This window comes from Dipodomys merriami, unplaced genomic scaffold (assembly GCF_024711535.1).
Source record: "Dipodomys merriami isolate MVZ:Mamm:240054 unplaced genomic scaffold, mDipMer1.0.p SCAF_1, whole genome shotgun sequence".
Classification (NCBI taxonomy): domain Eukaryota; kingdom Metazoa; phylum Chordata; class Mammalia; order Rodentia; family Heteromyidae; genus Dipodomys; species Dipodomys merriami.
The window spans coordinates 139490157-139503096 of record NW_027202270.1 but is presented as its reverse complement, the minus strand read 5'-3'; the positions used below and the strand labels follow the sequence as shown (position 1 = coordinate 139503096).

Below are 12940 nucleotides of genomic sequence, written 5' to 3'. Positions count from 1 at the left end.
CTGAACTCTGAACCTGGGCGCTGCCCTCAGCTCTTTAGCTCAAGGCTAGGGCTCTACCACTTGAGCCACAGTGCCACTTCCGGCTTTTTTCATTTTGCTTATGTGGTGCTGAGGAATCGCACCCAGGGCCTCAGGCATGCAAGGCAAGCGCTCTACCACTGAGCTATCTTCCCAGCCTTAACTGTAGAGTCTTGCAGAATTTTTTTGCCTAGGCTAGCTGGTTTTGAACGGTGATTCCCAGATCTCCCTATCCTAAATAGCTAGGATTATACAATTCCAGGTCTGAACCACCAATCTCCTGGTTTTGGACACATTGCTTAGAAAGGAAAATAATTCACTCTAACCTTGAAGTCAGCAGAAAGAAGAAGACCTCTTAATATAAGAAGTTAATTAACTTTTGAAAGGAAAGGACTGATGTGCAAGGTAGGGAACTATGTTAATTCTAAGCACCTTTAGTTCCCTTACCTCTTCCAATAAGTCAATTCGTTTCAGTTCTGCCTCCTCAATTTGCTGTGCAATATCTTTTAGCTCATCCTTGAGACCAGTCAGCCAACGTTGATGCCTTTTTCTCGTACATGCTATTTTCCACTGAGTTATAACACTAGAGATCAGACCAAAAATAATTACCACAGCACAGAAATTTACCAAAGAAGATGAAGGAATTTCAAACAAAACACATGCTACTTTGATTTTTCAGAAACAACTTGGATCATTAACAATGCAGGTCCCCCCAAATCACTGAAATAATAAGAGGAAACATTAGCTTCCCCAGTATTCTCTCTGAAAGTTTCTCCCCAATGAGAAATGTTTGCCTTATGTCCAAGACAACAGCAGACAGACAACACTAAACAGCTCAAGGCATTTCATTGAAGGAACATGGCAAGGAGCAAGCTGAGGGGCGTGTGGAGAAGCAAGAAGCATAGGCAGAAATAAAAAGGGGACGCTCCAAATTGCCCAAAGTGCTAAGAAGAGATTTCAAATTCTGGGCTTCTCAATTTTATCTATCACACATAAAAAAGCTACCTATTTGGTGGATGGTAAAAATATGCAACTGGAGCCTTGTAGATCATGAGGTTAATGTCAGTGGCAACCACAAAAACATTACAGTAAAATACAGCTAACTATTAGCCAGTGGCTGCTGGATACACTTGATCTAAATACTTTCCATGGATCTTCACCACCTTATTACGGTTTGTAATGTGGTACAACCACTCCCATCCCTCACTTTACAGGGGTGGGAGCAAAGAGAAGGGATTCAATAAGTGAGTCATGGTCAGAGCTAGCAGGGAAGAACAACCACCAGGGGCCATGTGCAGAGCCTGGGGTCTTAAGCACTCTTTTCTTTTCCCCTATCCATTACCAGCATTGCTGGTGGGCATGGAAGCCTGAGCAAGCACCAGGCATTGCTCAGTTTCTCTCTCGGATCATTCCACTTAGTTGAAATGGAAAGCCGTGGTTCTGCTCAATGTCAAAAAGCAAAAATTCAAGCTAACAAACACATATAGATCTAAGAGAACTTAGATGCAACTTAATTCAGGAAAATCATACCCTTGAGTTCTTGATAACACACTATTCATAAACACACACATCTATCTATCTATCTATCTATCTATCTATCTATCTATCTATCTATCTATCTATGTGTACTTACGATCTCTGATTTTCTCTTTCCAGGTTATCCCCTAGGATTTTTATTTGTTGTCGATATATGTCATTTGTTGCTCTGAAAATAAGAGAAACATAGTTGATTTTTCATTTATGCTACTTTATTAATTAGAAACATTTTAAATAAAAGTTAAAGGGACTTAAAATGACAGAAATGTAAAATAGAGGGTCAGCCTTGGTTTAATGCTTAGGCATATTCTGGCCACTGGTCTCCATCATTGAAATGTACCTGTGTCCAAAGTATCGTGAGAATTCAGGATCTATCTAATTCTATAATGAAAGGTTGAATGGTAATGACTTATATAGACTATGAAACAAAGGGCCCATTATTAATATCCTTAGACATTGGCATGGGCTTATAGTTATGTGTTAAAAATGCACTGAAGGATGAAGATTAAAAACATAAAAGACAAAAACCATATTGGCACCAAGCATGATAACAAGTTACAGTAATCTCAGCTGTGTGGGAGATGTTGGTAGGAAGATTGTGGGCTAAAGACAGTCCTGGAAAAATGTAAGACCCTAATGGAAAATAAAGCAAGAAACTGCTGGTGGCATGGCTCAAGTGACCTTCCTAAAAGACCTGAGTTCAAACCCCACAACCTCTACCAAAATAAACCCAAACAAACAAACAAACACATGGACAACAAACAAGTACTTGTGAAGGTCTTCAAGTGCAGCGAGTCCTTCTTCCATGTTTTTGATGTCTACTTTTCTTTGTGATAAGAAGTTTTCTTTCTCAGCAATAAATGCTAATTGTTTCTGGTTTCTGTCATGATTTAAAAAAAAGTTATCTGTTGAAGGTGGAAATGACCTCCCATTTTTTTTCTAAAACCTAAAGATTGAACTAAAGTGCTGAGAATCAAATCCAACAACTTATGCATGATGGCAAGAAAGAATCATTTTTAATTCCTCAGGGTGAGAAAACATGCAAACCATGAACAATTTCAAAAGTAAATTGGAGGGGCTGGGAAGGTGGCTCAGTGGTAGAGTGCTTGCCTTGCATGCATGAGGCCCTGGGTTCAACTCCTCCACACCACATAAGCAGAAAAAGCCGGAAGTGGTGCTGTGGCTCAAGTGGTAGAGCGCTAGCCTTGAGCTGAAGAGCTGAGGGACAGTGCCCAGGCCCAGAGTTCAGGCCCCACGACTGGACCCAAAAATACAAAAGTAATTTGGAAAGTTTAGAATACAAATGATTTATCAAATAAACTAGTAAAAACGCCAACACATTTTTGCTAGCAGTAGCTACAACATATAATTTTCATAAAAATGTTGGACATTTACAAGCCACTGAAAGAACATTAACTGAAATAAAACCACAAAGCAGCAAGACCAATTGTACATACCTCATCTGAGATAAGCGTATAGGTCAGTTCCATCGTGATATTCTGAGCAAGGAGAGTTACACCAACTTAAGAGTACTGGTTCTATACTTAAAAACAGTGCGACCTTGGATAAGAAACTCTACCTGTGGTTAGGTTCCACCACTCATGAAACATCTACACTACCTAACTTACTGGATCAAAGGATTAAATAATAGCACAGACCAATGAGACTTTTTAAAAGTCAAGACAGGAAGTGGCACTGTGGCTCAAGTGGTACAGCACTAGCCTTTGAGTTGAAGGGCTGAGGGACAGTGCTCAGGCCCAGAGTTCAGGCCCCACAACTAACCAAAAAAAAGTCAAGACATATTTGTCTCAACTTGAAGGAGAGAATAATAAGGGCTGGGGAAGTTTATGGTAAGAGGCTGTGCATAACGAAGAGTACTGCATTAAAGTGACACATCTTCAAACTGCCATGGACTGAACCATTCCCCTCCTCCAGAATTTACATTTTGAAATCTTAACCGCAAATGTGGAGAGATTCAAGTAGCTTTCACTTTCTACATTTGCACATTTATGTACTTGAATTTAAATATAGAATGCTGGCATTGCTTCACAGTGAGAAAAAAATTAACTAAATTAAAATTTAGATGATTTGGAAGGACAGAAATGACCATCATAAGGAGTCATGTTTTCATAAGATTTGTGCCCATAATAAACACAGGGTCTTTGAGAAGGTCAGGAGGGTGGGGTCTTCACGATGGGAATAATGTCCTTGTAAGAAATGATACTGGAAAATCATCCCTTCCTTCCTCTTTAACTAGAAAACAGCCATATATAAGCTGGTAGGAGGGAATCCTGGCCTCTGGGTGTTTAAGCAAACCAGTCGATGGCATTTTGTTATGGTAGCTTATGTTAACTAAGACAAAAGCCCATGAGGATAGCTGACCCTAGGGCTACTGTTACTTATCATCAGTACATCTTATAATCCCAAATGACAACTTAGTATTCATCTGGGAAAGGTCTTTGTGTGAAGAATTCTAACACTATCACTCTCAGTACTCCATGCAATTGGACAAAATCAACACAAGGATTGTAACAATCCTTTGTAGCTTAAGTACTATAACAACGAACATAAGTTTAGCTAAGGGTAAGTAGGCCTAGCTACCAAAATTACACTACTGTGAGATTTAGCTTTGAGTGTAAGAATAACTATCGTATAATTGAATGCTCTGATATTCATAAAGAAAACATTGGTGAATATCCACTACTTTCTAGGCAATGTATGAGGTCCTAAGCGTACAGAGGGGTAAGATAGAGTGACTTCTCTGATTTGTTTGCAGTCCAGGGGACAAAGAGTTTGTTGTAATCAGTTGTAGTGTTTGTAGTGTGGAAAGAAAGTAGACAAGTTGAGATGAAAAATGACAAAATGGGAAAAAAATTTGAGAGGCAAGCCAAAACAAAGACATGAAGAAGCAAAATACAGTTGGAAAAAATATAGCTGGAAAGCAGTATAGATATGTTTGGGAAGTGAAATGAACAAACCTTGATGACTAAATGGAGTCAAATAGGTAGTAAAAGGTAAGTGATTCCTTAAGAGAAATTTCTAAATCTCTGTGTCAATAACTAAACCCTTCTCTTAAAAAAGAAAATATACATGTTGAGCTTTTTTTTTTTTTTTTTTTTTGGTGGGTCGTGGGGCTTGAACTCTGGGCAGCGCTCTACCACTTGAGCCACAGCGCCACTTCGGGTATTCTAGTGGTTTATTGGAGATAAGAGTCTCATGGACTTTCCTTGCCCAGGCTGGCTTTGAACCGTGATCCTCAGATCTCAGCCTCCTGAGTAGCTAGGATTACAGGTGTGAGCCACTGGCACCCGGCTCTATGTTGAGCTATTTTTAATGAAGGCAGATCTCATATTTTCTCTGGCTAGACCCACAAAATAAAAACACAACTATTCTCTCAAAAAACTGATAAGTCTTTGTTTTTTAAAAATAGATTTGGTGTGACAAAGAGTATTACTTGGCACTATAAGCCCAAATTAGAAGCATGTTTACTTATTGCTGGGTAAAGAACATTTCATTGTGGTTAGTAGGTTTTAAAACTAGGATGTTTAGTGGGGAACCAGCAATTGGACAGCAAGTACAACACCCCATTAACTATGACACATTGACGAATGTAAGGATCATGGGTACAAACATACTCTTCATAGAGCTTCTTGTATTGCATAAAAGCTTTTTCCTCATCACTTAAGAAAATCTTATGTTGTCTGGCAACAATAAACATATTACCACGTAGATCTTTGTTCTCAACTTGGGCTTTCTGTATGTTTGCTAGCACCTAGAGAAAAAACAAAAGAGTTGTCTGAGAGGTTTGTTCATGGTTCAATAGAGGAACGGTACAACAAGCAACTTCCAGTGACTAATACAGGTCACCTGCCCAAATATGCTGTAAATGCCTACTGACTTGATTCTGATGTAAAAATGTCAGTTATCTATTTGGACCCTGTCCAATAAGTGATGTAAAATGTATAGACACGTGACCCCAGCACTGGTGATACATGCCTCTGATGCTAGCTACTCAGGAGGCTGAGATCTGATGACTGCAATTTTGAAACAAGACAGACAAATCCATGCAATTTTTATTTCCAATCCATCAGCAAAAAACCAGAAGCAGAGGTATGGCTCAAGTGATAGAACTCAACACTTGAGCAGAAAGTTAAAAGACAGAACCCAGGCTCTGAATTCATGCCCCAGGATACTTTCTGTCCTCTTTCTCTCCCTCTCCCACCTCTCTCTCTCTCTCTCTCTCTCTCTCTCTCTCTCTCTCTCTCTCTCTCTCTCTCTCTTCCTCTCTCTTTCTGTCTCTCTCTCTTACACACAAGAAGCAAAAGACCAATATATTTCTGTTATTCAAATGAATAACAAATTCATCAAAGGTTTTTTTTATATATACACAGATACTATATATTTACAGAACTTTTCCAGGTGAATATAATATTTAATAATAAAAACATTAGGCTACTCCTACTGAGCCAAAAGAAATGAAAACAGTGTGTGGAAGAAACACCAGCACTCCTGTGTTCACTGAAGCACCTGCCACATGTCTATCAGTGAGTGAGTGGATAATGAAAATGTGGTTTATGCACACAGGGAATACTGTCCAGACTTAGAAAAGAATAAAATCCAATTGCATGAAACAACATAAATGAGGACATTATGTTAAGTGAAATAATCCAGGCACAGAAATACGAATCTTGCATTGTGTTATTTCTGTGTGGAAGCTTGAAAAGCTGAAGGTGTAGAAGTTGAGAGTGGAAGGGCTGCGGTGGGAAGAGGTAGAAGACAAGGGGAGATATTGGGAAGAAAAGTGAAAGCTCTACCCTTAATAGAATTTAATGTCATCTTTGAACTGGTCTTCAATAATGCAGGAGAATTCTGATAGATTCCTCAAACAGTCCAGTTTTTACCCTAGTACAAACAATAAATGGTTCAAGGCCTCCTCCCTTGGTAATCACTACTCACTTGTATCCTTGGCATATGGCTGAGAGCTAATAATGGAAGGGAAATCTCTCTATATGTGCCCTTCTAAACACAAGAGCTATGCCAGCATATAGGTCCTGGACTATTAGATAATTATGAAAGCTGGGGAATGTGGAGCCATTGCCTGAAGGCTGTCGAAGCGTCTACAAAGAAAGGCGGATAAATGGAAAGAAAAACGTATTTTGCTCAGAAAACAAAAGGCAAGTTTAAAACTGACCACCCAATGAACCTTGTCTCGTTTGTACTTTCCTTTCAGCCAAAAGGATCAGAATAGGGCTACTAGCTCTAAAGGAAAACTATCTGTATAGCTGAAGGTTCACAGCACCAAAACTGGAAAGAATGCAAGCAATGGAGGTCATTCTTCTGGGTGGGAAGTGCTTGAAGGTCTCTACTGATTTACAGGCCTGGGTGCAGGCCTCAGGTGGAAAGAGATGTTTTGCTTTGTAACAGTGAGGTTACACTGAGCACACTTCCTACAGCAAGGGATGAATGAGGGACCAGTGTAGTCGTTCGTATCTGTAATCCCAGATATTCAAGTAGCAGAGATCAAGTAGCAGATATTCAAGTAGCAGAGATTTCCCTTTAAGGCCAACCTTGAGCAAATGAAATTCACATACCCCCACCCCGCATCTCAAAAATATGCTGGACATTATAGCATGTCTACAAGTTCATGATCTGATATCAGCCCAGGTGAAATTATAAGACTGTAACTGAAAGATAATTAAAGCAAAAAAGGGCTGGAAGTATGGACCAAGTGGCAGGACATTTGCTTAGCAAGCACTAGCAAGGCTCTTGAGTTTAAATCTGAGTACTGCCCTCTCACCCTGCCCCCACCCCCACAATGTGCTCTTCAGTGAGATTCTTTCATGTAACAACTGAAATTCCCAACAAAGCTTGCAATAGATCCCAAGATGTTTGTGATTACATTTGTTTTAGAAAATATAGTGAAAGAGATGAATTTTATAACCTGATTGACATAGTATAAGACAGAGATAGAGGATATAGACAAAAGGTATGATGTTACAATGCTAGGACTAGGGAAGTTAAATTTGCAAATGTAATTTGTGCGTGTGTGTGTGTGTGTGTGTGTGTGTGTGTGTGTGTGTGTGAGAGAGAGAGAGAGAGAGAGAGAGAGAGAGAGAGAGAGAGAGAGAGAGATAACAAGAGCATTTCTTCTTCAATGCCAGGAGTAAAGAGAAGTTCAGTTATCACTGGTGTGTCTGTATATTTGTGCATGTACATAAACAAATGGGACTATATCACAGTAGGTTTTATAATGCAATCATCACTCAATAATATACTGCAAACATGACTAATATTTATTCAATTCTCTTTTGTTGGATTTTAATTGTATTACTCAGGTGCTGGTGGCTCACAACTATAATCCTAGCTACTCAGGTGGATCAAAGTTCAAAGCTAGCGTGGCAGGAAAGTCTTTGAGAGTCTTATCTCGAATTAGCCAGTAAAAGCTGGAAGTGGAACTGTGGCTCATGTGGTAAAGCCCTCAGCCTTGAGTCGAAAAGCTATAAGACAACACTCAGGTTCTGAGTTCAAACCTCAGGTACAAAATCATATTCCTCCTACTCCAGTTTTCATTGTTCTAATGAAGGTTGGTGAATAAGTCTTGGCTTAGACTCAATTACTTCATTATAATAAACTGAGTTCAAAAAGTCTAGAAAATGCAAAAAATCTAGAGCTAAAAACAAAACATTAAAAAAATTAAAAGAGAAAGAAAACAAACTCAGAAGAACAAAGAAGCAAAATAAAACAAAATGTACTTTCCTTAGGACTAACCCTGACTGAAATACTTTTTAATAAACACTAATTTTAATAAATATGGAACAGTTTGCTATACTTCACCTGCAAAATAGCAAGATCATAGTTTCTGTAAATAATTTACATAAAATATCCATTAATAACAGATATTGCTAGTGTAAAATTATCACACTTCACAGACAATTTCTATTCACATGGACAGCCTTTGCTATTTCACATATTTAAAATACATTGGGAGGAGATAAAATATTTCAATCCATTTTTTGTTGACAATCATAATTATTAGTCAACTTTAAAATTGCACGTTTCTCACACATATTTAAAATATTAACTAAGAACAAACTATAACCATAATCTGAAAGCTATCACTGCTGTCTTCTTACCTCTTTTATCTTTTTCATATATTCACCTTTTTCATTAGTAGTTGTAGTGTCCATTTGTTCCTTGTGTTTTGCAAAAAATTTCCTATGAACAAAGGAAATCAACAGAGTCACATTAGGACATGTTTTTCAGCAAAGAAAAATTTACTTATAGCATCTGAAAGTTCCAGCCTATATTTACTAGGAAGAACTTTCTTTTAGTCTTTTGAGTTAGTAAATTGATGTTTTATTTATTCATTCATTCAAAAATCAATTGTCAAACACCTAGGCTCTGCCAGACCCGTTGTAGGTATTAGGGATAGAATGTATGCAAAATCCACAGCTCTCATGGAAATTGCATTCTAGTGGAGTCATTATAATAGACACAAGGAATCAAAGAATCAATAATATATTTCAGAAAGTGTTAGATGTTCCAAAGAACACGGAGTAGGGTACAGAAGACTAAGGTCTTGAGAATTAGAATGTTCCTTCGGACAAGTAGTTAGGGACAGCTGGTGGATAAGCTGAGTGGTAAGGAGCCAGCCATGAACAGATCAGAAGGAAGAAGAGACAGCAAAGGAGAAAACCCAGCGGCAGGCTACATCTGGCAATATTTATTAAATTTTATTATTTTTATGCCGATCGTGGGGCCCTGTCCCTGAGCTTTTGTGCTCAAGGCTAAGCTTGCTGTATTTAAGGAAAAGATTTCATAAGGTTGAAGGGATAAAGACTTGAAAATAAGATAAGAGTTCAAAGGAAGACTTTTTTTAAGGCACAAGAGCAACAAAAAATGGATTCTGATCTTATAGAAGTGAGTCTGGTTACTTTGTGGAGAAAGATAACAGTGAGAGAGAACAAACTATGTGGTAGGCTACAGTTGTAGTCAGATTAAGGATGTAGTGATCACAGGCAGCATTAAGTGTAGTCTGGATATAGATCAAGGATGAGGGTAATAAGATGAGCCTCTGGATTTGTAACCATTTGTAACTGCAGTGGGTTAGAGGAAAGCAGAAGTAGTGAATGACTCTTAGGCTTTTTTAGTTTGGATACAGAGGTCAATGGTGGTGTTACAGTAAATGACCTGGAATGTCAATGAGAAGAGCTGTTTCAGGGTTGTAGAACATTAAAAACTCTGTTTAAGATCAATTATGGTATCTACATATATATAATATGTATAAATAAGTAATGTTTATACCCAGTATCATAAGATTTCACAAGTAGGAAAGCTTAATTAGTACCAAAATTGAAAATAGGTGACAGGTCGTTTCCCAAGGTTTGGCAGAGGTGGGCTTTGCTATGTGTCCTCCAAGAAGAAAACTGGACGCAGATAAAGAGAACAAGGTGCTTTCATGAGGGAAAGCTCACAGATGTGAGCTTTTGGATGTAGGGAATATTTTTCTACAAGGCCTGCTTGTATTTTCTCAGCAGGTTCTGTAGGCCACTTTGAGTATAAACAGCATATAACAAACAATGTGGTGAATTGTAGCCCTACAACATATCCCCATAACACTTCCTTTTCTGGCAGTTTTGTTTGTAGGGAGTCATGAATGGAAGTGAGGATAACACATTCGGAGTTTTTCCATTTTTCCAAAGTGATGACATCATCCGCATCTAAAAAAAATTCTCTTGGTCATCGGTAAGACTAGCTAATCTCCAAATGAACAAGTGATTCTGTGAAGCTCTCACACAAATCTGGGTAAACTAAGCAAATATAATTTCCACTGAAGTATTAAAGACATATTTAAAAATGAGAGTAGCATATTGACTGGGGAACCTTAAGTATCCCTTAAAGGATTATATATTAAAGACTTGATACTGGAAGATTGTGGAGCCTTTAAGAGACAGGGCCTCATGGGAAGCCTTAGGCCTTTGGCTGACACGCCCATGGAAAGTGCTCTATCACCCCAGTGGCTTCCTCTTCCTTTGGCTTCCTGACTATGAGGTAAATGGATTTTCTCTGCTATACATTGATACCATCATGGGCTGCCTTGCCATAGGCACCAAACAATGGTGCCAAATGAACATGGACTGGAACCTTATAGGTCCTGTGGTTTTCCTTATTTGCAACAATTAGTATATGTCTAGGATAATCTTAGCAGATGAGCAGAAAAGCTCAGAAGTTATGTACATATGACCATATAAGATGCTGCTAAGCAAAATAAACCCCAAGATATGGACACAAGAGTTTTTTCGTTGTTGTTTTTACTGTACTATTTGATTTCTTTTTTTGTTTCTTTTGTTCCTATGGTAAATCCCCTGTTGTCACTGTATTTGATTTTGGTACCCTGCATCTTGTATATACATTTATCTAATTTGAGGAGGAGAAAGGGAATAACAAAATGCTGAGACAAGGACACAGGATGACCCATTGCAACAATGATACTTACAAGACACTATATTGGAAATGAACTTTACAACTTTGGTGGGGGGAGAAGTGGAGGAGATGGGGGAGAGAAGGGGTAGTAGGAGAAAAACAAAGGAGAGGGTAACAATACTGGACAAGAAATTTATTCATTACCTTACTCATGTAACTGTAACCCCTCTGAATAGCATCTTTACAATAAAAGAAAAGAAAAAAACTGGGAACCAAAATATACCTTTTGTCTTTGTAAAGTGGTTGTCTCATGTGTTTGACCAATGATAGAAAACTAGACTTACTTCAGTAAAAAGGAATACCACTCACATTTTTCCATCCATAACAGTACAAGCTTTCTTCATATTTTCAACCTGCTCTTTCCAGGTATTTATTGCTGACTGTAGTCGTGATGTCTCTAAATTGTGCTCACTAACAACCTATTGGAAATTCAACAGAAGTATGACATACAATTATCATCAAATGATTCATAATAGCAGTTCTATTTCACTAAATATTCATGAATCATTCATTATGTACACTGGGACTATCCTTTAGTAGGAAAAAAGTAATCCTTATAATAATTATTATTTTTTGGGGGTCCGGTTGTGGGGCCTGAACTCTGGGCCTGAGCGCTGTCCTTCAGCTCTTCAGCTCAAGGCTAGTGCTCTAATCCTTATAATTATTAAATTTGGTCAAAAATAATAGTAAAATCATCAGAAAACCTAAACTTAAATGTGGTGGATGACTGAACACAGCAATGAGAATGCGAACACCATTAAATAAATTTAAAAAACTTGTAAGACAGAACAAATTTTATCTAACATTTTTTGAAAATGTAAGTAAATTCTTACTTTTATGACAATTAGTATTGTCATAATTATCTTCAAGGTATTATCTCAGGTTAATATGAGAAAGAATGAACACACACTGGGCCTTAAAAGATGGAAAATTGTTGGGGAAAATTAATAGTAGAACAGATACTTTTACAATGAAGTTGTGGTATAAAGAAGAGGGAAATCAAACAAATTCATTTCACCTTATGAGAGAAAATAGAGTGAGGGAAGGTTGCTCAAATACATTGTTCTTATTTATTTATTTACTTATTTATTTTTATGCCAGTCCTTGAGCTGGATTGATTTCATTGCTTGGGAGCTGTACTTTAGCTTCCTTTGCCCATGGGTAGTGTTTTACCACTAGCTTTTATTCTGCGTTTATTTTTAGGGGAAGGTAGTTTATTGGAGATAGTCTCATTGACTTTTTTGCCCAGGCTGGCTTCAAGCCTTGATCTCAGCCTCTGAGTAGCTAGGATTAACAGATGTGAGCCACCAGCTCTCAGCTTCAAATAAATTGTTCTTAAACAAAGTGTTAAATAAGACAGCCATCACATCTCTCTGACATAGAGACAGATTATTTAAACCATCTAGCTTTGGACAATGGTGGGGTAAGAAAAACACCTGTGGGTGTACAATAGGTGGGTGAAAACTACTCAAAGCAGTTTCTTTCTCTAGAGCATCTATAAGGCTAAACTTGTGGGCCACAGCTAGTACTAGAGTTAATAGGAGCCTGAAGTTCTAGGACTGCCATCAAAGTTAGCAGCGTGTTGAAAAATCTCTGATAAATTATCAGGCTCATGGCTAATGCTGAAGGTCTGTTTCTCTTGACTTGTTACTTCTAGGTGTCAGTCATTTTTACCTGAATGTGTGGCCTGCCCTAGAATCCCACCCATTTATTCTCTTCTGCCAACACTGCATCACCTTGACCTGGCTAGAGTCTTACAATGGAAAAGTGCTACATGTAGGTTAATCTGAACTTCTAGCTGGTCATGGAAGTTCACATACACCTGTAATCCCAGCACTTAGGAGGCTGAGAATTATGAGTTTGAGAAAAACCACAGGCCAGTCTGTGTTACACAGTGAGACTG

General features: G+C 38.2%; 1 protein-coding gene across 1 annotated transcript in view; it reads right to left on the bottom strand.

Annotated features, from left to right (window-relative positions):
- Nucleotides 1-12940, bottom strand: part of Ccdc175 (coiled-coil domain containing 175) — a 52518-nt gene that overhangs the window by 20079 nt on the left and 19499 nt on the right. Inside the window, exons 7-12 of the mRNA XM_070032482.1 lie at nt 11347-11456; nt 8688-8769; nt 5190-5326; nt 2324-2434; nt 1652-1723; nt 466-601 (exon numbers count right to left, since the gene is read on the bottom strand). Of these exons, the coding sequence (XP_069888583.1) occupies nt 466-601; nt 1652-1723; nt 2324-2434; nt 5190-5326; nt 8688-8769; nt 11347-11456 (648 nt within the window). The remainder of the gene's footprint in view (nt 1-465; nt 602-1651; nt 1724-2323; nt 2435-5189; nt 5327-8687; nt 8770-11346; nt 11457-12940) is intronic.